Source organism: Rosa rugosa, chromosome 7, assembly GCF_958449725.1.
Source record: "Rosa rugosa chromosome 7, drRosRugo1.1, whole genome shotgun sequence".
NCBI classification, from domain to species: domain Eukaryota; kingdom Viridiplantae; phylum Streptophyta; class Magnoliopsida; order Rosales; family Rosaceae; genus Rosa; species Rosa rugosa.
This window is the reverse complement of record NC_084826.1, coordinates 25,594,138-25,618,562: the sequence shown is the minus strand read 5'-3', so window position 1 is coordinate 25,618,562 and position 24,425 is coordinate 25,594,138. Positions and strand designations below refer to the sequence as shown.

Sequence of the window (24,425 nt, the reverse complement as noted above, 5' to 3'; positions counted from 1 at the left end):
CCTCAGGTACAAGTTCTACATGTTGTTTGATTATCATATAGGATGTTAACACAATTGTGTCTATATAATGTGAATGATCTTGTGGCAACTATTTAATGTTTAATTTTTACATGTGGTATCAGAACCATATAACCATTTCCAGAGTCATCTCTCTTAATAAGAGAAATGCAGGCAAGAACAGCTTGCTGGGAAAAGAGTTGGAGGGGGAAATAAGAGAGTTAAGAGAGAAAGGAGAAACTTGAGAAGTAGACAAGAGTACATAGATCAAGTTGTATTTTTTCTAAAAGTCGGGAACATATAACTTTGTTTACATACTCATGAATGATACCCACAAAATATAAAACATATTCGAACATGTGGTTCTAAATCCCACTTCTTTGTTGGTAAGATAAAAATTAAAGAAGACATTTTCCTTACATTTATATATAGACCTAACCAGAACCTCCATTCTCCCCTGGAGTGTATAACAACACTGGTCTCCCATTGAATTGCTGAGTTGGCCTTGCATTTTCCTCATATCCCTGAGATGAACAAACACAACACAAAAGCAAGATTGAAATCTACAGAGCTCTTAATTAAACAAGGAAAATATACAAACAACTATTGCTTCATCAGCTTAATGCTTTAACATGCTTAACTTCTCTTCAATCCTACAATCAGCTTAATGCTTTAACATGCTTAAATTTTCTTCAATCCTACAATTATTTATCAAACATTACTGCCTACTGAACCCTAGCCAATTATCATATAAGAGTATAAGGATAACAGAGAGGATAGTGGTTAGTCGTTCTCTCAAACCTCAGAACTATTAAGAGTTCCAAAATGTGACTGCTGCATTCCATCATCAAATATAGCAAGTTATTTGAACTTGTTAATTAACTTTTGCTAGAACATCAATTTCAACTGAAAGATCGACAGGATAAGTGATCATTCTTCTATTTGAGATTTTGAGAATATTTGAGGCTTTGAGTTAAAACAAGCCTCAAGGATATTAAATTTGAGATTAGACTATCATGCAAGTTGAAGCTAAGCCACATTGAGATCCAAGCCAATGTTTTGACTCTTGATTTAGGGGTCCAGTGCTTTGCCAAATACGTGCTTGGCAGGAATCTTTTACAACATTTCACACAAACATACTCTAAAGTTAAAAAAAAAAAGAGCAGATTAGTTCAACAGTCAATTCAGTAAAAACTTACATCATGAACAGTCTCCCTTAGTGCTCTCACTTGCTCCCTTGAAACTGTCCTCACCTGTAAAAGAAAAGTAATATATAAATGTCGGTAAGCGCATCTTTGGAATGAGAAAATTTAAGAGAACCAATATAAATGATTTCTTTAATTGGCGAAAGACTACCTTTTTGACTATTGTCCAAATTACACCCTCAGTGCAGGGAGGAACAGTGAGAGAACCAATATATCTGTAATATTTTCTGCTTCCAAACTTGATGTCTCCTGGATTAATAATGCCAATATCAACCTCTTCTTTCCCAACTGATTTTATGTGGTGGAACAGCTGCCATGGGGAATTATAAATTAAGAAGAAGAAAATTAAAGTGAGTAAAAAAGGAAACCATCTAGAAGCTAGGAGTACATATGATATGACCACAAAATTTAAAGCACAATAACTCACCATGTAGTGATGACTCTATGAATGCTTAGATGTCAAAAGTATATATATCTCCTTTTTGAAATTCATTTGCAAAATTGAAGTAAACAGAGATGAATTGAGATTGCTTTATCATTTTAAACCAATGTGTACAAAGTGACGGAGGCTATATAAGGCAGACTACTCTTTCGATATGTGCCAGAATGGATACTGGATACTAATCTGTTTCAAGGATAAGGCTATAAGTCTAGTAAACTCAATACATCACCATAAACATCAGACAAGATTTCGAGAATCTCTAGAATAGAATTTCTTACCAAAACAGTTGTGGTATATTCAAGCAATTAGACATTTGATAATCTACTTTCAAATAGCTGATTATAAATTGATCATTCAGAAAGTGTCTAATGTGAATTGTGACAGAACTGGTGACATGGTTGTTTGACCAAGCTATAGCGTTGAATCCCTAACTTAGTCATGGATATCTTCATTTTAAGTCATAGTTAGGGCTTTTCTGCATTGGTAACTTGAACTTACTTCATAATGTTACAATGTATTATTTCATTGGGAATGCACATTCAGAATTGGTACCTTTGAAAGGAAGGGATCAGGTCGGCCATATTTGTATACAATTCCAATAACAGCAATCTTTCCAGTAGAGCTTGTATGAATAACGTGGAGCTCCAAAGCATATCTGAAAAAGAAGATTTGAGGCAAAAGGTCATCGACAGTCATTAGAAGGTTTTGTATGGAGAAGAAAACCTTGCTAAGTGGGTAGTAAACTGGTAATTATATGAAACAACATGGCTTGAACCATGAAATGGCATTAGCTGTCCACACTAGGGGGCATGCAGTTAATGTTTAATTCCTAATTATGACATAAGTTATAATGATCAACTGTTAATGTAGTCCTTGCATTATTTACTCTTCGACACTGGTTTTCATGACAAAAAAATGAGAGAAAAAGAATAAGAACCTTGATCCATTGAATGTGTGTTCAGAAGGTGAATGCCAATGACATTGTAGCAGATTATAGTCTGTACCATTAATATTGATTTTCCCTGCGTCTTCTTTCCACTTCACCTGAAAAAAATTCATATGAAAAAAAACCAACAAAAACATTCAAACTCTAGTTCAACAAATTGGATTGGAAGTTCTGGTTACTCGAGTAATTTTGATTAGAATAAGCATAGTAATTTAGTAGACGTTTAGGCATAGCTCACCGTAATGTCATGCCCTCTGTTCTTGATAGTAGCAGGGGCTTGTTTGTAATCCCTTTTCAATTTCCCCAAGTTAGGGAAAACCTGCACCCTGCCGTCAAGAAGATCAATAGGAGACTGCATTTCTCCATTATCACAAACTTTCCAATCTGGGTCAATTTGACCCCATTTCTTTGGTCCTTTACCAGTTCCCTCAACATAAGTAAATGGAAGTTCATCATCTGTGCATACAAAATATGTAAAGTCATATCATATCAGAAGGTATGCTTATGCTCAATGGCAAGAATATTATTATGTCTTTTGATCTTAAATCATTGCCCCTACTTTTGTAAAACTTAATAATCTATTCCATTTACATTTACGTATGTGAAAGACAGAATCTTTTCTTTCTCAGACAAAAAGAAAAGTGCCGATTCTGTAAAAAAAAAAAAAGAAGGTGAAAGTGTAGAGAAGCTAATACTTGCTTTGCTGCCAAGCATGCAAATGACAGAGACATGAATATATGGAATTTCTGTTCAAGCACGTGAAAATGGTTCCTGAATTTGAAATACTTCTGTTGCATAAAAATGAAAGTAATTCTTTGGTCCACGGTGGGACATGAGTTTGAATGAAATGACCTAGCCAGATCTGACCCAGATGCATAATTTTAGTATTTGAAATGAGAGGCACTACTGTTGACTTGATTAGCAAACAAGGTTGTCAACACCTAATGCATGTATTAGGGGGTCCATTAACACTTTAATTATAAGCACCATAGATATGTCATGGTCAATAGAAACTTTCTTCAATTCCAAAAAAAAAAATGGTCAATAGCAACTGAGAAACTGAAAAAGCTAGACTCGAGTCTCTTCTATACGTAACCTTTTCCTGATCGTAAGTGCACTTCAATGGAGATTGATTGTTTGTAAGTACCCATCTGGGGTGTTTCTAAATTGTTTGTATGAAGTTATATCTCCTATGCATCCGTATGTATGTATATGTAGAAAAACGTATCTGTATATTTGTTGTTAAAAAATTCAATCTCAGTCAGTTAGTTTCCAGAGCTTTGACAGAAAATAGAAATAAAAAAAAAGGCCAGAGACAAAAAGACAAAATAAGAACACAAAACCCAATACATAGGGAAGAAGAAAATGCCAGAACGATAAATGATGAATGATGAATGCAAGTGATACACAGTCATTGAAGGACAGTATGATGGAGCAAAGATGATCCATATTTATCATCAAACTGGGAGAGACAGAAAACCAAAAAATCGAAGAGAGGAATCCGAAATTACCAACTTCCCCGGAGTCATCAAGTGCGGCTCTGCAAATGGTGAAAAAGGAATGATGGGATAAGAGGAGGAGGGAACCCAAAATGAGAAAGAAGAAGAACAAGTTGGGTTTGGGGTTGAAGAACCACATAATGCTTCGTTGCTTCAAAATTGGAAATGGCATTGCCACAAGGAGGAGTGAGACTCATATATAAAGAGGAGCAGAGGTGGTCTCCTCGATCTGCTGCTAGAGAGTAAAAGAGAAACTGCAGCTTTCCTCGTCTTCACGCTCTGCTGTCGGGCGCGTGATTATCATTTTTGTATTTCCATAATTTGCAATAGGGTTTATCGGCGATTTTTTAAGAGTTTATGCGGCGTTATCTTGGAAGGTGGCAATGATCGCCATGACATCCGAAATTATCGCAATATTTTGACATATTGAGTAATTTTTTTAAATATTAGAAGACTAATAAATTATAGGGGCTGTGACCACTTACCCAATTTTAACTAAAAAATTGCCCACTTGTTCCACTAAGAGTTTTTTACTCCCATCTACTCAATTTAAATGCAAGTGACATTTTTACCCCCAAACTAATTAATAAATCACAAAATTCTCTCTCTCTCACCTCCTATCAAACTCTCTCTCTCTCTTCGCCGTTCCTTCACTCACAGTCAAGCAAGACCAAAACTGACCGGCCGGAGAAGTCAATTAACCCTTACAGCAACCGCAACGTCATCACCGCCGAGTTCTCGGGTTTCGATTATGAGCGGGATGTCGTCCGGGTTCTGGGGTTTGGGATCTGCAGTCGGTGTCGTCGCCGCAGGGTTGGGATCTGCGTCCGGCTTGATTTCTTTTTGATTCCGACGGCGTCGTCCGGGTTCTCGGGTTTCGATTATGTGCGGGATGTCGTCCGGGTTCTGGGGTTTGAGATATGCAGTCGGTGTAGTCGCCGCAGGGTCCGGGTTCTGCGTCCGGCTTGATTTCGTTTTTTTTTTTTTTTTTTTGGTAAATTTGGCAGAAGAATGAAAAAAAAAAGTTTTATTGAGTAGTTATACATGTCTATTGCGGGGCAATAATAAGATTATTGGGAGGCAATAATATGAGTATTGGGGGGTAATAATATGCATATAAATTGATCAATTGTGCCTGTAGTGTATTCATTTTGGTTTTGGGAGTTTATGCAATTCACTGGAGGGTAATAATATGATTATTTGAGGCAATAATATGATTATTAGGAGGTAATAATATGAGTATTGGGGGGCAGTAATATGGTTACTGGGGGGCAATAATATGATTACTGGGGGGTAATAATATGGTTACTGGGTATTATTAGGGGGCAATAAATTCAGACGCCGGAATCCGGTTAACAGTCCGGTGACCGGATTCCGGTCATCGTTTGCCGGATTCCGGTCATCGGTGGCCGGAGTCCGCGGCCAGCCACTGGTCACCGGAGCACAGCAAGGTGGAGGATGACTTTTCTTTCTAAGTGAGAAAGAAGGAGAGGGCAAAAAAGTCCCAAAAATAAATAAAAAGAATAAAAAAAGAATTAATTGGGTAAATGGGAAATAATCTCTTAGAGTGTTTTGGATAAATGGGGTTAAAAAACTGTTAGTGGAGCAAGTGGGTAAATTTTAAGCTAAAATTGGGTAAATGAGCATTTCCCCTAAATTATAATCTAAATTTAAATTCAAGACAAAACCTCTTTAATTAATTTGTTGTAAACTTTGAAAATCCAAACTCGCCTCGAAATTGACTCGAACTTCAAAAGTTTTGTTAACTCAATAATTGAACTTAAGGAAAAATCATGACTATCCAATGGCCGGATCGTCACGAAATGAAATCCGAAATTCTCAAAATTTTGAAATTTCGATTGCTTCAATGACCACGAAAAGTTAATATTACTAATACTAAGCTCTATCTAACGAGCTAATAAACATGGCCAGAAGAGGTGGAACGAGCCCTCACACGCTGCCAAAAGTGGCAGCGCAAGGGGTCATCCCAATCTCAAATCAGGAGCTGATACCTATGCCAAACTCTTCATCCAAATAAGCACAACATATTTTACTACAACAAGGTCAGAAAAAAGAACGAGAAACTCGAAATTTACCTCAAAAGTTTCAGTACCAGAAACTTTCCATGCTTTAATTCCCCTTCCTTAAGCCAAATCGATGAATGAGACTTGTATAAGTGGATTGAGAGTGCTGAGAGTTTCCAAACCCATATAGCAGCGGAAGACCTAAGTTGAGCCTCATGGACCCGCGACTAGAAAAGTGCTTCAATTTTCTGTCTCTGCTACTAATTGATTCAACCCAGGGGTATGTATCTCAATAGCGTGAAGAGGCACTCCATTTCCGACCAATGGCTAGAGCTCTGGTGGCCGGAGGATGGCGGAAAAGCCGGGTCACAATTCAGATCACGAAGCGGGTCCGGTCAAGAGCTGGGTTGTGTCGAGAGAAATCTGGATTTAGGATTTGACTAAAAATGTAAACCTTCCCAAAAGGAGATAGCTGCAAATAGGTTTCCCAAAATATTAACTTTTTCTTTTCAAATTGTAATTTCTTCATACGAACTCTGACTCCAACGTGCCGCATGTCCACGAACTCGATGTAACGTCCTTTATAACTTTCATAAATAAAGTTTCCTAAAAAACTAAGCTGAAGAAAAAGTCAACTTTTGAGTCTCCTAAATGATTTTACGAAGGTGAAAATAGTATAATCTTATCTTTTACCATCCAATTGACTAGGAAACAGGTAATTCTAGATATGAGGTGTAACATTCAGCACTTTAATGCTTCGTGCTAAAAATGATTGATGTGCTTTTCATGGCTCTTTGGACTATATAGACAGAGATAAATAAGTTAGTTCTGAAAGGTGGCAACTTCCAACCTATGCATATGACTAGTTGGTGTATCAAAAGCTTGGAAGAATTACAGAAGTACCATCCAAAGGCTACAAGGAAGAAGAAACGGCCCCCTACTAAGTGATAATGTCCTCCATGTGGTAGACTGAAAATCAACATTGATATAAGGGTCATCACTTGGCCCTTAGGCCCTAAACCCATTTCAAGCCGACCTGGCTCGGCCTTGCATTAGGGTGGGTTGGCCCGGCCCTTTTTCAAATAAGGTAGGGTAAGGGCCATGGAAATGAAGTCTGGCTCGGCCCTTACATTAGGGTGGGTTGGCCCGGATTTTTTTCAAATAGGGTAGACTAAGGGCTATGAAATGAAGCCCGGCCCTTTAAGCCCACCCAAACAAACCCTAATAATTTTTTTATTTTTTTATTTTCTAAATATATTCATCTTTTTTTATATCCACATACAACTTAGGGTGGTTCTAGTTGGACCTCCAAATTTGCTATTTGGAGCTCTCATACTTAGTACACCTCTAATTTACTTTTTAGAATACTTGAAAAGCTAAGTAGACCTCCTTATTTTTACCAAAACACTCTTGAATATGAGATACAACAATTTGTTACTCTACTTTTTATCTCTATCTTCAACCGTGAGAAGAATAATGAATCAAAATCACATGATATTGCTCTCTTATGAGTAGGTCTCTCCTCTACCAAAATTAATCAAAGGTTCTTGATCTTGATATGTTGCTGAAATCCTTTTGAATTTGTTAAAAGAAGGATTTCAAGAGTTTTGGGTTGGAAGATCGAGTAATAACTATATCATAATATTCAATGAATTTAGTTTAAGGAAATTCCAAATCAGATTATTTTGAATTTATTTTTGTATTAAATGATGGGCCATGTATAGAAATTATTATTTTTGCTTAATTATTTTAGGTAAATTATAAAACTATATGGCAATATAAGGAAATTCCGGAAGAAATAAAAAATAATAATTTAATTGAATGTTATATTTAGGGAGGTAAGAAGAGTTTTTTTTTTTTTTTTTTCATTTTTCTCTCTTTGTCCTTATTTGTCTTTTCATATGACTTGACAAAGTCTATTAATAATTGAAAAAAGTTGGAGGTCCAAATATTAAATTTAGAGGTCCAACTAGAACCTACAACTTATCCCTTTATTATTTTGTAATTGATTTAGGAAGCTTTATTTTCTTTGTTAAACAACAACTAATTTTAGGAGATTTGGAGAGATAATTAATTTATATAAATACCTTAACTACTATTTATGTATGTTATTAAGGTAAAGCGAAAGAATGACACGAGTGAGAGAGAATGATAAGGTTGAGGTGAAGAGCAGAACCAGCGAGAATAGTTTTCAGCGTCTGTAACACCTACCTGCACAATCCCATGATTTTTTGGTGCATGTCGCTCTTGTAGAAGGTGTAGGGTTAGTTTTGGGAACTGTAGAGTCTCATTCAACAGAATCCATGTTGTTGCCAAACACGAGCTAGAGCTAGCTCGTGTTTTTACCCAATCATGTCCAACCTCTCGTAACAGACACGCCCTGAATCTGTGCCACTACCCAGTTGGTATGCCGACACTTCCCTACCAACGATGTTGGCGCTTCGTCGGATTTTGAGTCTCCTTAGCTTGGTCGGTATGACCATTTTCCTTGTCTCATGGCGTACTAGAGATCTAGTAGCTCTATTTGAAAGTGGTGTTCAGGCCTTTTGGTCTGATCTTGTTATAAGTGGTCCATTTAGTGGCCTAAAATGTAGTATTCATACAACTTGTAACTTATTCCGTATGAATGCAATTATTTGATCTAAATTTAAAATAAATAAAAAAATCTCAAACCCGAGTAAAGGCACGTTTTACCTAAATTTATTAGTATTAGTACTGGGGATATGAGGGGCATTTTACCAAAATATAAGGGGTAAACGGGCTAAAAGCAAAAAAAAAAAAACCCACACACAAGAGAAGGGACTCGTAATCCTAAACCTAGTAGAATAGAGGTGTTCGGGCGCAGTTGCAAAACCCTTGATATATCTCTGGGTTGTTGTTGTTGCCGCAAAATCCAGAGAGAGAGAGATGGCTGAGCATGACCTAACCCCGCGCATCGCGCCCAACCTCGACAGGCACCTGGTGTTCCCTCTGATGGAGTTTCTTCAGGAGAGGCAGCTGTACCCGGACGAGCAGATCCTCAAGTCCAAGATCGAGCTCCTCAACAAGACCAACATGGTCGACTACGCCATGGACATCCACAAGTCCCTCTATCACACCGAAGATGTCCCCCCGGGTAATAAGCACATCTCTCTCTCTCGATATCTGTGATTGTGTTTGGGATTGTTTCATTGGATTAATTCTGTGTTTGATTTAGAGATGGTCGAGATGAGGGCCGAGGTGGTCGCTCGCCTCAAGGCTCTCGAGGAGTCCGCGGCGCCCCTTGTCAACTTCTTGCAGAACGCCGCCGCCGTTCAGGAGCTCAGGTCTGACAAGCAGTACAATCTCCAGATGCTCAATGACCGTTACCAGGTTTCTTTCTTGTTCCTCTTTTTGTGTTTCAACCCTTCGAACAAGTAGTAGATAATTCTAGCATATCCTACGTTGTATGAATTGACAAATATTGTAATGCTGTATGGATAACATAGCTTTTATTATTGGATTTGTGGGGTTTTGGTGCTGTGAGCTCATGTCGTGTCGTTTGTAATATCAGATTGGTCCGCAGCAGATAGAGGCGCTGTATCAGTATGCAAAGTTTCAGTTTGAATGTGGTAACTACTCTGGCGCTGCTGATTATCTGTATCAGTACAGGGCTTTATGCACCAACAGCGAGAGGAGTCTCAGTGCATTGTGGGGAAAGCTGGCCGCTGAGATTTTGATGCAAAACTGGGATATTGCTCTTGAAGAGCTTAACCGCCTGAAAGAAATTATTGATTCAAAGGTTTGTCTTCATTTTATGTTTTTTTTTTTTTACACGGCACTCGCACAGAAAGACACGCAGATACTTATTTATTAAAACGGGCATGTTATTTATCAAGGCGATGCTTTTTGTTGCAGAATTTCAGTTCACCTATGAATCAGGTGCAAAGCAGAATATGGTTGATGCACTGGAGTCTCTTCATATTTTTTAACCATGACAATGGAAGAACTCAAATCATTGAACTGTTTAATCAGGACAAGTATGTCATCTGCATTCATCTATTTTTACATTTTGGCTTTTACTAGAATCACTTCTTGCTTGAACTACTGCAAAAAAAAAAAAAAAAAATTGTTTTGATCGCTTTCACGCGGAAAGTTTAAAGATTGTTATATAATCTATTCTCCTTTAATGGGAATCCTAACTATATTATTTGTGATCTTTGTTATTAATACTCTTGTTACTGCTACTTCTGTTCTTGATATTTTATTGTTCTGATGTTTATCCGGTAAATGTGATAAACTCTTGCTTTTGCTCTTTCCAATGAAAATAGCTTTGATAATCATCAATAATGTCTGCATTTTGTTCTGAAGAAGACCAGTCATGGTTTGGGTGCATATAAGATTTGCTGTCCTTCTCCCTTGTGAAAATTGGTTTTGGTGAAACATCAAGTGGCTTGAATTTTACTGTATGTCCTTACTGAAATGTTTTAACTTCTACAGGTATCTGAATGCTATCCAAACCAATGCTCCCCATCTCATTCGTTACTTGGCCACTGCATTCATTGTCAATAAGAGAAGGAGACCTCAATTCAAGGATTTTATAAAGGTTATTCAGCAGGAGCAGCATTCTTACAAAGACCCTATCACTGAGTTTTTGACATGTGTTTATGTAAATTATGACTTTGATGGAGCACAAAAGAAGATGTGGGAGTGTCAGGAAGTAAGTAGATTGCCATGCTTGCTCATATCTATGATAATGTTCTAGATGATAATCAAGTGATAATGTGGGTGGTATGACAATGCAGGTGATATTGAATGATCCCTTCCTTGGAAAGCGAGTTGAAGAAGGCAATTTCACCACTGTGCCATTGAGGGATGAATTCCTTGAAAATGCTCGTCTTTTTATCTTTGAGACTTATTGCCGCATACATCAGCGCATTGACATGGGGTTAGTAATTTCTTTTAATGAAATTATATTATTCTAATTGTAGCACTCTGTAATACATTATGAAAAGTGATGTGTGGTGAGTAAGGTACCCATCAGAGTTTGCGATTTTTCTTGTTCTACTTTGTTCCTTATGCTTTTCATTGTGTTTTAGCCCCACCCTCCTCCCAAGGCCCATTACATGGAGTTTTTCTTTTTCATTCAAAATTTTTGGGTTCATTTAAACTGGTCTCTACATATTTGTCTATTTTTGGTCTGGAACTCGGGCAATAGAGGGCTAATGTGGGGTTGTATATTAAGATATGGTCAAAATTTTCAGGCATGCAGTTTCTAAGATGTGGATCATGGCTATTGGTTGTATATCAGCAGGAATCAAGTAGTTGTAATAAGTTTTCATTGCACAATTGGCTTCTTTACCATCCTAACCGTAATCTGTTTTCTTTATCTTGTTAGTAGAAAATAAACTTTCTTCATTCCTCTAATTGAGTTTCTTGTTTGGCAGAGTGCTTGCTGAAAAATTGAATTTGAATTATGAGGAGGCTGAGAGATGGATTGTGAATCTTATTCGGAGCTCAAAGCTTGATGCAAAGATCGACTCACAGTCAGGAACTGTTATCATGGAACCTAACCATCCAAATGTGTAAGTTCATTGATACAGATTGCCAAATTGATAAATACTGCTACTGCTTTTTTGTTTAGGACTCATTTTTTGTTTTTCTACGTCATGATTTCCAGGTATGAGCAACTGATAGACCACACTAAGGCATTATCTGGGCGTACTTACAAGTTAGTTGGTCAGATTAGGGAACATGCAAGTGGAAAGGTCTAGACTGAGATTTGAATTAGTTTTTCACAGGTTGCGCGATAAGTTTGGTGGCCAATTTCCTCATTTATTTCACTGTCATTTTCCAGGTCTAGACTGAGATTTGAATTAGTAGAATTTTTGTTGACTTGTAAGTGGAAAGGGTTAAAAAGTTTCAGTAACATGAGGTTTATCGGATCAAACTGTAATTTACTTTCTGACTTGCTTTGCTGGTCTCTACTTTTGGAGCTATTGCGTATGGAAAGTTTTTTTTTTCTATTATTATGCAATTGATAAGAAACATAACTCATATAATACATATAATGGAATTCCTTTGTTAAAATTGGTGAATGACTGCAACCAGGGGAGCAGCGAGCACTAGTTCAAAATAGTGACAATGTTCAAAGTTGCACCGACTTCTGGGCTTGCTTGATTACTTTTGAAGGGAGTTGGAAGACGGGCTTACATCTTGGATGTCCTACTTATGCATGCTTTTGCAAAACAAGAAATCAACTGCAGTTCTTGCAATCTTCTGCTATAGAACTCTTGCGCTGAAGGCTTTATGGTGATTACATATGAGCAGCCAATTAGTGATGAGCAAATTTATTTTCGTAGATTAGAGTATTGTAGAAGATGTCCGAATCTTTTCTCTCCTTCAAATGTGACAATAATACTACTCAATGTTGCTTAATTATTAGTGGTTTCTAACGGGTCAGATTCATATGTTATTCAGAAGTATTGGCAATACATGCCCATTTGCATCTCTTCACTACTACAAACTTTGCCTTGTACCCTGTACCCCAAAGTTCCATCTGCATGTAAATGCATGAATACCATTAGCCTGCAATTCATTGGTTCTATGCTCCATCGTTAAAATTTTTGCACCATTTTAGGCCCTGATTAGGCAAGACCAGAGAGGTGTTTGATATTGGCAGTGTGACTACGAACTAACTTTACACAGCCCTAAAGTAACCAAAAATAATCACCCTCTACATTTGGGGGAGATAGATATGATACAAATTATATACAATCATACAGCTGCCTTGGCTTCTCCGTGTATCTGCTTCCATTGCTTCCCAGCTCCATAGGGACCAGTTGTAAGAGTTCCAGCAAGTGATGCTCATGCTCATCAGTCAAATACAATCTTCTTCATTTGCATGATATTATCAAGCAGATAAGCCCTTGAGATGTCTTGCCTAGCTTCTGGTTTAAAACCCCACAAGATCCAAACTACTGCAATGCTCATATCAGGTCTGCCTCGGGACCACAGGGGATGCCGCTGTAAATGCAGGTTCAAGAGTTTCATTTACACTCTTCTTTGACCTCTTTGGCCTCTTGGGTCTTGTACCTTGTGGATCAGTATTTTGTAAGGAATCCTCCAATTCATAGCCCTCTGGTTCATCCATACTTTGAGGATTCTTCGGCCGCGGAGTATGCTTGTCAGACACGGTTTTCCTCTGCACATATGTTATTATCATAAGCAGAACTGATAGAAACTAGAGTAATAGCCATAGCACTTCCGTTTCTCCAGCTGCTAATACTAAGCATGACTACTACAGTAGAATGTAAATCAACTTCAGTACCTTTTTATTATTGGATTTTGATCTTTCAACATCCGGAGATTCCTCATTTCCAGTACCTTGTGATGCAGCAGTGTTTGTTAAATCTTCCAAAGAGGCATCACCTTCTGCATCTACCCGTATACCCTTTGTCTGTTTCTTCTTTTGTCTATCCTTAACCTGGCAAAACAAAATGATATGGATTAAGAATACTGAACTCTGGAAAATAAAGAGACAACAAAGAAACACTTGCACCAAACAAAATTCAAAGAGAAATTATATCCAAAAATAAGCTCAAGTTTGGGAGAATGTAGCACCTGTGATGGAGCTTCTCTTAATTTCTGCTCCAACTGGGCATCATCGAGAAGTAGAGATACAACATCCTCGGGAGCCAAAAGGTCACCCTGAACATGACCACCCATCATTACAAGCTGCTGCACAGTATTTTTCTGACTTGCTCTTTGCAGAATCTTCTCCTCAACCGTTTCTTTACAAATTAGGCGGTAGACAGTAACCTGTAACATGAGGAAGAGAGAATTTGTATACTTTTTAGTATAAAAAGTAATACCAAATAGAGCAGAGAACTCATATGTATTTCAAAAGAAACTGTTATGTAGAAGAGGCCATATAAACAAGCAAGATATCTTTAAAGCACCATACAAACAGACGGCTCCACCAAAATATTGGTCAAGCCATTTGGGAGTGGATTGGTGTACGCTGGATTAGCAAAAAGAAACTCACATCTTTTGTCTGGCCCAACCGATGAGCTCTATCCATTGCCTGTAGATCCAGGGTCGGATTCCAATCACTTTCATAAAATATGACAGTATCTGCAGCTGTCAAGTTAATGCCTAGTCCACCAGCTCTTGTACTCAGCAAGAAAACAAAAATATCACTTCTGCAAGAAGATAATCATGTGAAAGACATTAATGAAGTAGTAAGTAATAATAAATGAAGTAGTACGTAATAATAGGAGTAAGAACAGATCCATCTCTTCAAAACCATTGCATGATGATAAAGCCCTACCGTTGCTGGAAGTCTCTGACCATGTCTCTACGATCCATAATGGTGGAAGATCCATCGAGTCTGAGGTATCTATATTTCCTGTAGTTCATGTAGTCCTGCACATTTAGAATCATCAGCAAACGAAAAAACTTCCATAGAAGACAGATAGTAGTCCTATGGTGTTCCATAATATTTTCCAAAACGACATGCTGACAAGTGAGGTAACTGAAATAACAAGAGCATAACTAAAACATCTAATTCAGGTCTAAGCTTCTACCGTTGCATTGTTACTCCAACTAACCAAGATAGTCCAACAAATGAATTATTATATACCTCAAGAATATTCAGCATCTTTGTCATCTGTGCAAACAAGAGAACACGATGATTTTCTGCCCTCAAGCGTTTCAACAATATATCAAGTGTCTGAAGTTTCCCCGAATCCTATATAAAAACCAGTATAAGCTCATCTTAATACACACACACACACAATGAGAAAAAAGTGGAAATTATAGAATAAAAAAGAAAGCAGAAGAGAGTAAGCACTCTTACAGTGAGCATTTTTGACGGGTCGAAGCTTTGCATTGGAGGACAAGACCCAAAAATTCTGTATGTTAACTGAAGAGCTGAATGTGCAACAGGCAGTTCAGAATCAATCTCTTGTATTAGATGATGAGGAGTCTCAGGTTTTCTGGGTCCATTGTAGTCAGATGTTCGCGCAAAGCCAGAAAACAACCTCTTCACCCAGGGGTACTGTTGTTCTTCACTCATTTTGTAAGTGAAGTTTCGATCTGAGCAATGGGCATTAACCTACATAATACAAGTTTGTAAGAAAGGAAATATATTTCAAACTGTTCACGGAGATAATGACAAGCTTTGTTCCTGCCATTTAGGAGTCAGTTTGCCTCACCACAAAAAATAAAAATAAGCAGTGAAGAATATTAATAAATGGAAACATACTGGGGGAGCTCTAGTTCGGGGGATGAATGTGTATGTCGAACGGAGAAGCCTAATATTAGAGAGAAGCCTGTCCCGATGAGAGACAACTAGACCCTCAAATGGAGTACCACCAGGTCCAGAGGCCAATTTCTTCTGAAAGATGGTAGTTATAGATCTTGAAGGCATCAGCAACATACGTGTAACAGCTCTCACTTTTCCACTCTCAAGAAAGCTGCATTCAGAATCATCATCCATGGTTTCCATTAGTGTGTCTATCAATCCATCCAAAAACTGCCGGTCCCATCTCATAATGGAAAACATTAGCCGCTCCATAAAAGAACCAGTTCCTAAAAATGCAACCTCTGCAGGGGACAGATCCATCAGATGAGTAAAACCAAACGTTCCACTTCCAACCGACAACTCATCTGAGTCGTTCTCTTGCAAGAATATTGATCGATACACATTTTGCGGTGAAAATATGTTAAAATGTTTCTGAAAAGATTCACTGTAGACACCATGCCGAACTGCAGAGCAAAACGTTTCAGAATTCTGGAGTATTTCTTGATATAAAAGTTTGGGGACCTGGAGAAACAAGAAAATTCCAGTTAACCTTCAGTTCAGTAGTTCAGTTACTTGAAACTAAAGCACAAAACAAATAATTCAGCGACTTTAATTTTCTTCCGATGGATAAACATATTGAAGGTATATGGGTTGCTGAAGCAATGATTATGCTAACAATTCTGTAGGAAATAAGTGTAAAACCCACATGAAAGGAGGCATATTACAAGGTAATGATCCTCAGTAATGCATTAAAAGGTCTTCACATTTCAATACAGGTCTCTGATGTGCATTACAAAAATTAAAAGGAACATAAAAGGAACATAATCTAAGATATCATAACATGAATTTCAAGTAGCTTTGCATGACTCAAAAGCACAACCTTCATATCCATCATACTTGTTAAAATATAATTAACGGGGGAAAAAACAGATCAAAACTTCTCAAGGGTTTATTGAGGCAATTAAGTCATAGATTCAAAACTTATGAACAGATTCAGTGGATCCAAAATTAGTCTGAAAACCATGGCCCAAAATTGATCTAGGCTCCACGGCTGGAAAACAATGGTTCCCAAACCCACACTACACCAGCAGCTAGCTAAACTTAGACAGTACCTTGAGGATACACAAATAAACACCAGCACAATCCATAGGCTACAAAGATGGGTATTCAATGACCAAAGAGAGTTCTGTGTACAGAGTGCATACAAGGGGAAAATGGTCTGAGAATGTACCTTGTATGTTATAGGATTTTGACCTCCCGAGTAGTGTACGTCCTCCAACTCCCCAAATGGCGGAGGAAGAAGAGAATTTGAAATCTCACCAAAGTGAAGATATGTGCTTCCTTCATTCCTCTCAAATAACTCAGGATGGTTGCAGACCTATCATTAAACAAATGAAATACTTGTGACACTTGTTAACATTAGACACATATCACGATAACATTGCATCCCACCCTATAGAGTACTAATAATTCTGCTTGTTGCCGAAATGAAAATTGCAATGGAATAGATAGCATACTTTTCTTAGCTGAATGACAATATTCATTAAGTTCAAAATTTTCTTCTCATTAAGATGCCCACGATTGTTGTCAAACAGCTCAGCAAGAGATATCTTGTTTTTGATAGCTTGATAAAAAGCTTGTTGCCGAGAACTCAACTTGCAGTGCACAGTAACTTCAGTTTTCCTGGTCAGCTCAGAAATCACATCTGTCTTAACTCGACGGAGCATGAATGGCTTCAATATCGAATGCTGTAAGAAGAATACAGAAGTAGTATTAAGTCAGAAAGGTTAAAAATAATATTAAGAAAGGTTAAAAATAATATTAAAAAAGGTATCGAATCCCACAGTTCCAAGATGTTCAGGGGTACAGGATGATGAAATAATAATATTGGTTTGCCTAATGATTTGTCAAATAAATCTTAAATCGGGTGTTACTGTCAAAAAGAACAACATTATCCATATTTTCCCGCTATAATGTCCCACTTCCAGCCACAATTTAAGTCCCCAATTCACTAGATGATTACCAATGCATCTAAATAACCCAAACCAATCAGCATCCATTGGTCCTTTGTTTGGATCAAACTTCGCCAAAAACCCCCATGTTCAACCCCTATCTGGGTTTGGAAGTTCTCAAATCACACACCGGTGAAACAGACCATCGCTGGACTGAATGTAAACGTGCAGCCCATTCACAATTGATAGTTTTAAGTTCTAACTAACAGGGGAATATTTAACAATGCAGCACATTTCAAGGATCAATATCATAGAAGCTCATTAGCAACATTAGAACTCCCCAAAGGCTTAAGGTCAAGAGAATATACAATAAAGTTCCAAAAAATTAATAAAAGCAATAATCAGATTCAGGGTACTAACCAATCTGTTAAGCTGGTGCTCGTTCAAAGTACCCCCATGTTCCGCATGATTTTCAATTCTGGTAATATTTAATAAAATTTTAAAAATTAATAAGAAACCTTAGTGAGTGGGTAGGAGTTTGTGATATAAAATTGCATACCCTTTAGAGAACCACTCATTGAATTGTTCATGACTGTCAAATAAGGTTGGCATAATGAAATGTAGTAGGGCCCACAACTCTGCCATATTATTCTGGATAGGTGTACCAGTAAGCAGCAAACGATTTCGACAATTAAAGCTGAGCAGTGTCTTCCATCTTATACTGTGAAACAAAATATCCAACAACAGACAGATGAGATGGGAACAAATATGATTTTAAATAAGAAAATAAATGAACCTACAATCTAATTGGCTTTACAAAAATTTTGTCCATGGTTGCTATTAACATATTATTGTTACTATTACATATTATTGTCATGTTACTATTATTATTATTGTTAAATTTGTAACATTTATTACCCATAATAAACAATTCCTAAATTCATTTAGAAATTAAAGTAAATTTATGATTTAAATCACTTATATCTTTAACTTCAAAAAAAGATAAATGAGGAAAGATTGTAAGGTGGATCAAATAATACAAGCCCGTTGGTCTAATAGTAAAATAATAGTGGTGAATGGTAAACTAAAACAACTAAAACAGTAAATTAAGAAAGACGAATGCCAGGTTCACGTAGAGGTAACCAAGACTGAGTACAAGCAGTTTCAAAAGCCTTGCAGTAATTTATTAAGCAAGGTTTTAGTCCCGAACCTGTTAGAACTTTTGATAGCTTGTGCTTCATCCAATACCATATATTGCCATTTCACACGCCGGAAAGACTTCTCATCAGCCACTAGCAACTGGTAGCTGGTAATGAGAATGTGAAACCCAGCATCCCTGACAAGAAATAGAACACAAAATTTGATATAAATTACATATACTAAGGCATGACATTATTCAGGTACAAAAATGTTTCAAGAAAATATGAACCACTTATAAGTCAATGTCCAGTTTTAAAAAGTCATCTTTATTTTCTTGCTTTAATTAATCTTTTTTTTTTTTACTCAAGTCATTGATAATCCCAAGTGATAAACTGAAAAGAAAATCTCATATTTTGACATTTTTCCTGCATAAAACATGCCGACAAAAATGTTTCAGGAACAATGTATTGCTTTAAATATCTTTATGCGGTTAGACATAGTAACATAGAATCCATTCTTCGATAACCAAACATCTATTTTAACAAGTTCCATAACCAAACATGACAATATTTATAGCCAGCTCAAGGGTACTGAAACTCTTAGGTCGTTTGGAATAAAGGAGTGCCGTGTGCCCGTGTGCCTCCCTAGGTGTCAAGACTGTCCTGGATAAATGGGGGTGGCTTAAGCTAGACTAATTTTAGGCTACATTTAGTGTGACGGAGGACTATGTTTTGCTTCTACTTTTCTTTCTTCCATCTGTAAAAGAGGAAACACTAAGTTCTTTCATTTCCTTGTTTCTGAACATAATGCAGTATTTCTCTTCATAAAATCATCTCATCCTTCTGCATTCAGGTACTGCTTTCGAGCCTTTTGTAACCCATAATCCGAAAACCCATAACCAGTTTCCAATAACCAATCACACTCTCTTGGTTGATCTCATACAACTTCTGCAGTACCACATTATGCACAATCCATACCGAGTGGATATTTAACAACTGCAATACCTAAATTTTTCATAATTCCCAGTCAAACAGTGCAATAGTGCATTACCCAAATTGCCAGTTGCCTTCACTCAAAATTGAATGAAAAATTAAAGATAGGAGAAGTCATAATGAAGGATGACTGGGTCTCTCTCTCTCTTCTATGGAGGTTGTTTACGGCCTTGTATGCTTTTTCAGGAAATTTTGGTGGTTAGATAGCTATGTTTCTTTTATGCGGAATCAATGAAATACAATGACTGTTTCCCCCCTTATCAAATCTTCTTTCCAGCATTATTCCTGCTAACAGTTCCATAATTTTTTATTCCTTATATTCTATCCGTATCATAGCTGAAACTCTTTTTTCAGAAGAAACATATTTCCATTGATGGAAATTATAATTGAAACTGACTAAAACAATGTGTTCATTTGAAAAGCTAAGGGAATAAAAAATACAAGAAAAAGTAATATGTTCTAAACTTTCTTTGATTATTACCCATTTATAGGTAATACTTCTATTTTATTTTAAAATTTTTGCAAAGGTCTTTTTAGCACAAACATGTCTGCAAGACAGAAGGACCCAGATATGAGAAGCTAAATTTTTATCTAGTAACCCAGCCAATATTTTTGTTCCTACCACCAAGACCAGTCAAGTATCACCATTTTTCTCGTTCTTGAAAATGTAAAATAACGGCAAGGGCATAACAAATTACCTACGGTAAAGTTTCTTAGCGTTGATCTTCTTCCTAAGTATCGTACGCTCTTGAAGGCCACCCCAATACGGAAGAGTTTTCAAGTCGGGGCAGAAACGACTAATTTCATCAGCCCAGTTGTTCAAGACAGAAGCAGGAGCAACAACCAGAAAAGGCCCCCATATATTTTTCTCCTGAATGAGACAACCAAACCAAGTTACTACAAATACAAGTTATATGAGTACAACACCAAGTCAAACAATTACCTCAGCCAAATGAGCCAAAAATGCCATGGCCTGGATGGTCTTACCCAGGCCCATCTCATCAGCAAGGATGCCATTTAAACCCTGAAAGACAAGAAAACCTTCTTATTAGTCAATCAAAAAAAAAAATCCAAGTGATCTATTGTATGTGTGTTGTGTCCATGTATATCCACTTCCGAACAGGTTACCAACCTGCTCATAACAATTAACCAGCCACTGGAGGCCTTTTAGCTGGTATTCTTTAAGGGAACCTTTGAACAACTCTGGTGTCTGAACGGTTGACGTAACAGGCATAGTGGAACTGCAATTAGAAATAGAAACTTTATCAGCTTGACTAAAAACGCTTGCCTCCAATTTCGTAGTACAACCGAGAAGAAAAGCAAGATGAACAACAATAAAAGACTAAGGTGACTGACGGGTTATGCAGATCAATGTTATTAGCTCCAGCAACATCCTGTGGTGCCTCAGGTTCAGAGGCTTCACGCAGTTTCAGACACTCGTCATCAAATGCGCTAGTTAACTTTTTCTGCTTTGAAACTGCATCTTGAGCAGCTTTTAATGCCTCCTTCTTCAGTTCAGCTTCCTCAGAATCTTCTTCAATATTCTCAATATCTGAGGAGCTTGGAGATACATCTTGGTCATCTTGGTTTTCGTCTCCTACAGGCAAGTCTTCAGATGGCTGTGAACTTAACTTGTTCTGCATGAAGTGACTGTAAAGTTCGGTTTGTTTTATGAGAAAATTGAGCCTTTGCTCCTGTCTCTTTGCTTCTCTTTCCTCCTCCAGACGCTTGCGCATTTCAATAGCTTCTTTTTCCTCTTTCTTCCTCACTTCTGCCTGCCAGAGTTTCAACAACAGAAAATAAACCAATAAAAAATCAGTTGAGTTTTAATAAAAAAGAATCAAAAATACACATTCAATATCATGCTAAATAACAAAAGATAGCATGCTATACTCATGAGAATAATATATTGACATTGAAGCCTCCGGAGAAATGACAAAACAGAACTTTGCGCATGATTTTTTTTTTCTTTCAAGAATAACAATTTCAAGCCAACTAATATCTATACATGCAACTAGATTAAAGGCCAATAGGATGAATGGATTTTATATGTTCTTGCATATAATCTTTGTACTCGTGCATTTTTCGTAAAGAAAGAAAGCATACCATCTCTTTGTCTATTCTCTTCCAAAGCAGTAGCATGTCTCTGGCTAGTTTCCTTGTGCGAATTGCAGCACCCCTCATCACTTTAAGTGATCTACTCACCTTCATTTTTACCTAAGAGAAAAAAAACAATTCATAGCCTCAGTAGGTAGTACAACTGTAAGATAATGAAAAGCATTCATCAGAAGGTTAAGAGAATCAGTCTGAACAAGGTCAGACAGGACACAAAAACTGAGTGCAAGAAAACGAATCAGAAGACTAAATTGCCCTTAGACATCATAAGTACCTCTCTTTGACAGTTCTCTGAAACCCTCTTGGCATCAATTAGTTGCTTGCGGTGAAAAGTAGTAAACATTCTATGATGCTTTGGTATGTCTCTTCTTACAATGTTTACCCAAACTCTTCCAATCCTTTCCATTTCCTCCTTCTCAATCTGAGAAGGATCTTTCTGTACCTTTTGCTTCTTGGGTAGGCTTCGTTCAATTATCTGCAGAACGCTTAGTGAAAACCCAGCCCAAATAGCACATGCCCCCATGAAAAAAAAAATACATCAACCAAACAAAAGGTAAGCAGAATACAAACCTCATATGTGTCTCCTTTCTCCAAAACCTTCACATAGTAGACTTGCAATACACCACCCTCGGACAAAATAGACCTCTTTATACTTCCAGCTGCCCCCTCTGGGATGGAGGAATTCAACCCAATATCAGAAACTTTGAGGCTGAACTTTTGAGCAGAGGTAGAAGTGGACAAGGCCTTCAATCTTGCCTGAAGGGACTCATACTGGGGATAGGGCTCCCCCATTCCTGCCCGATTTTTTGGACCAAACCTTTTATCGCTACCCATCATTTCTGCTAAGGATCCCAAATCCAATGTACCTTTTAAGTAAACTTCCTCCACCCGAAAATCAGAAAAGCTCGGCAAGTGTAAAGATGTCACCAGTTTATCATAAATTGGTGGAATCTTGTATGTGAAACCATCTCCAATATCCAGATAAGGAGGTTCATATATTACTCTGCATAAAACACATAAATGAAGATATAATAATTGGATAATTACTTATGTGAATATAATGACAGATACGGTCCCATGGCAGAATATTAGCCATGCTCACAGGGAAAAACAGAGGAAGAAAACAAACCTATCAGCGGCACTTTGTGGCGCAAAATCAGCATCATGGTAGTTCCCTGGTTTCTGAGGAATAGTATCATTGAGCCACTCAGACGTGGTTTCCATTTCATAAAACCCTCCTCGGATCTCATTCGCCAGTTTCCTCGATTTCGAACCCTTATTACCCTTTGAAACCGGAATCCCCATCTGGATTGGTGCAGGACTTGACGGGGAATCCTTGAACCTCCTTTTGTACTTCTGAATGTGTTCTCCAAGCATTGATCTATACTTGTCCTCCGTAATGTGCGTCCCGTAATAACTGTCATCCTCCTCGTAATCACTGTTTTGAGACCGCCTCCTTTTCTTTACTGAATTCAGTTCGCGGTCGGACATCATCCCATTACCAGCAGCTCCACCTACCCATGCAACCAGCCAGACAGCACAAACAAACTATCAGCATACACAAGTCCACACCTTTCCTGCTCAAATCGTCTAACCGACTTCACTCTACTTTTATACACACACACACAGGGTCTATAAATATGCAAAACAAACGTGCATTTACTAGAAAACATAAAAATTGAAAACTGTCTTATCAAGCTTGAGCTAAAGATTAAGAGAAATTTGAACCTAAAAACCCAAAAGACGAAGAGAAATTGGGTACCTTGGCTACCTCTGCTCTCATCCTGACTACTATTGCCGTAATAATCAAAATCATCATCTGGCTGTGGAAGCTGAAAGTTCATCAAAGGCTACATTACAGCAGAAAATAAACAATTACAACCAAAATTCAACATTCCCAAGTCTAACAAGAACACGGCGAATCAAAGACGTAAAATTTGAGAAAACAAAATAGAATGAGAGAATTGAAATCGTGAGGAACCTCAAGATTGAAGAGGTTGGAGTAGGAGGAGGAGAGAGAGTCCTTGGATTGGCGCCTGTGGTCCATGTGGGTCGAATAGTGTTTAAAGCTAACCCTAGGAGGAGTTCAAGAAGAAACCCAAAGTCCAGACTCCTCCATTGCGCGACGCCCAAAATTGTTTTATACCGTAGTTTTCCAAATTGGAACGCCTCCGAGTTTCATCCGCCATTAGATTTTCTCTTTTTTTTCCTTTCAGCCAATTTTCTCGAATTTTTATTTTATTTTCAAAAATGTCGCAATAATATTAGAATTTTTAATATTTTTACGAATTTTTATGATTTACAAAGATACTTACTAGTGTATATATCTCAAAGATGACATGACCAGATCACTGTCATCCAACCATCTTTTGATGACAAACAGATGTCGTTGTGTTCGGTCAATCCTATTCAGACACCGATCCAAGTATGAGAATTGATTCTCTCATCATGCATGGTCTAGATTTTATATAAGGGGCTGTGACCAGTTACCCATTTTTAGCTCAAAAAATGCCCACTTACTCCACCAAGAGTTTTTTAACCCCATTTACCCAATCTTACATCTATTGACATTTTAGCCCCTGTTAATTAAATTAAAACTCATCCATCTCTTATCAGTCTCTCTCTCCTTCCCAAACTCTCTCTCTCTCCCCCCGATCTCCACCTCCACTCTCTCTCTCTCTCTCTCTCTCTCTCTCTCTCTCTCTCTCTCTCTCCTCCCCATGATCTCCACCTCCGGTCTGTCTCTCTCTCTCTGATCGCCGCGCCGGAGATGCAGTCCAAATCTGAACACGACGATGAAGCTCCAGTCGGCGATCCAACGTTCTCGTCGCCGTTCGATTGATCGGCG

General features: G+C 37.7%; 3 protein-coding genes across 4 annotated transcripts; 1 reads left to right on the top strand and 2 right to left on the bottom strand.

Moving 5' to 3' along the window:
• Window positions 1-246: 246 nt before the first annotated feature.
• On the bottom strand, window positions 247-4,340 carry LOC133721597 (alpha carbonic anhydrase 4-like). Its single transcript, XM_062148255.1, has 7 exons — window positions 4,102-4,340; window positions 2,829-3,046; window positions 2,582-2,688; window positions 2,197-2,299; window positions 1,354-1,512; window positions 1,197-1,250; window positions 247-521 (listed from the first exon to the last, which is right to left on the bottom strand). Exons 1-7 carry the CDS (start codon window positions 4,259-4,261, stop codon window positions 432-434), a joined length of 891 nt encoding a protein of 296 aa, XP_062004239.1. The 5' UTR covers window positions 4,262-4,340; the 3' UTR covers window positions 247-431.
• A 4,572-nt stretch (window positions 4,341-8,912) lies between these two features.
• LOC133721528 (eukaryotic translation initiation factor 3 subunit E) lies at window positions 8,913-12,097 on the top strand. Its single transcript, XM_062148170.1, has 8 exons — window positions 8,913-9,228; window positions 9,310-9,464; window positions 9,646-9,873; window positions 9,990-10,111; window positions 10,572-10,791; window positions 10,877-11,019; window positions 11,519-11,656; window positions 11,752-12,097. The coding sequence occupies exons 1-8, from the start codon at window positions 9,021-9,023 to the stop codon at window positions 11,843-11,845; spliced, it is 1,308 nt and encodes a 435-aa protein (XP_062004154.1). The 5' UTR covers window positions 8,913-9,020; the 3' UTR covers window positions 11,846-12,097.
• A 534-nt stretch (window positions 12,098-12,631) lies between these two features.
• On the bottom strand, window positions 12,632-23,796 carry LOC133721527 (chromatin-remodeling ATPase INO80). Of its 2 annotated transcripts, none has more exons than XM_062148168.1 (23): window positions 23,559-23,796; window positions 23,340-23,427; window positions 22,707-23,091; window positions 22,148-22,580; window positions 21,852-22,052; window positions 21,569-21,679; window positions 20,819-21,237; window positions 20,595-20,703; window positions 20,406-20,486; window positions 20,161-20,333; window positions 18,541-18,666; window positions 17,890-18,051; window positions 17,751-17,808; window positions 16,896-17,126; window positions 16,610-16,756; window positions 15,340-15,900; window positions 14,932-15,189; window positions 14,716-14,823; window positions 14,404-14,498; window positions 14,119-14,275; window positions 13,695-13,892; window positions 13,402-13,557; window positions 12,632-13,275 (listed from the first exon to the last, which is right to left on the bottom strand). In XM_062148168.1, exons 1-23 carry the CDS (start codon window positions 23,622-23,624, stop codon window positions 13,066-13,068), a joined length of 4,533 nt encoding a protein of 1,510 aa, XP_062004152.1. In that variant the 5' UTR covers window positions 23,625-23,796; the 3' UTR covers window positions 12,632-13,065. The 2 variants fall into 2 exon arrangements, with proteins under 2 accessions (XP_062004152.1, XP_062004153.1); XM_062148169.1 differs by having other exon boundaries at window positions 23,340-23,409.
• Window positions 23,797-24,425: the final 629 nt, after the last annotated feature.

What these genes read in the sequence shown, in the direction of transcription:
- LOC133721527 (XM_062148168.1), bottom strand. Translation starts at nt 23,624, where the DNA reads ATGGACCACAGGCGCCAATCCAAGGACTCTCTCTCCTCCTCCTACTCC. An exon ending in CAGAGAACTGTCAAAGAGAG is followed by an intron (nt 21,680 to 21,851) that starts GTACTTATGATG and finishes TTTTTCTCTTAG; the next exon opens with GTAAAAATGAAGGTGAGTAG. An exon ending in AATGAGTGGTTCTCTAAAGG is followed by an intron (nt 17,809 to 17,889) that starts GTATGCAATTTT and finishes AAATATTACCAG; the next exon opens with AATTGAAAATCATGCGGAAC.
- LOC133721597 (XM_062148255.1), bottom strand. Translation starts at nt 4,261, where the DNA reads ATGCCATTTCCAATTTTGAAGCAACGAAGCATTATGTGGTTCTTCAAC. An exon ending in TGATGACTCCGGGGAAGTTG is followed by an intron (nt 3,047 to 4,101) that starts GTAATTTCGGAT and finishes TTGTATGCACAG; the next exon opens with ATGATGAACTTCCATTTACT. An exon ending in CTGATCCCTTCCTTTCAAAG is followed by an intron (nt 1,513 to 2,196) that starts GTACCAATTCTG and finishes TCCCCATGGCAG; the next exon opens with CTGTTCCACCACATAAAATC.
- LOC133721528 (XM_062148170.1), top strand. Translation starts at nt 9,021, where the DNA reads ATGGCTGAGCATGACCTAACCCCGCGCATCGCGCCCAACCTCGACAGG. An exon ending in AAGAAATTATTGATTCAAAG is followed by an intron (nt 9,874 to 9,989) that starts GTTTGTCTTCAT and finishes TTTTTGTTGCAG; the next exon opens with AATTTCAGTTCACCTATGAA. An exon ending in CATCAGCGCATTGACATGGG is followed by an intron (nt 11,020 to 11,518) that starts GTTAGTAATTTC and finishes CTTGTTTGGCAG; the next exon opens with AGTGCTTGCTGAAAAATTGA.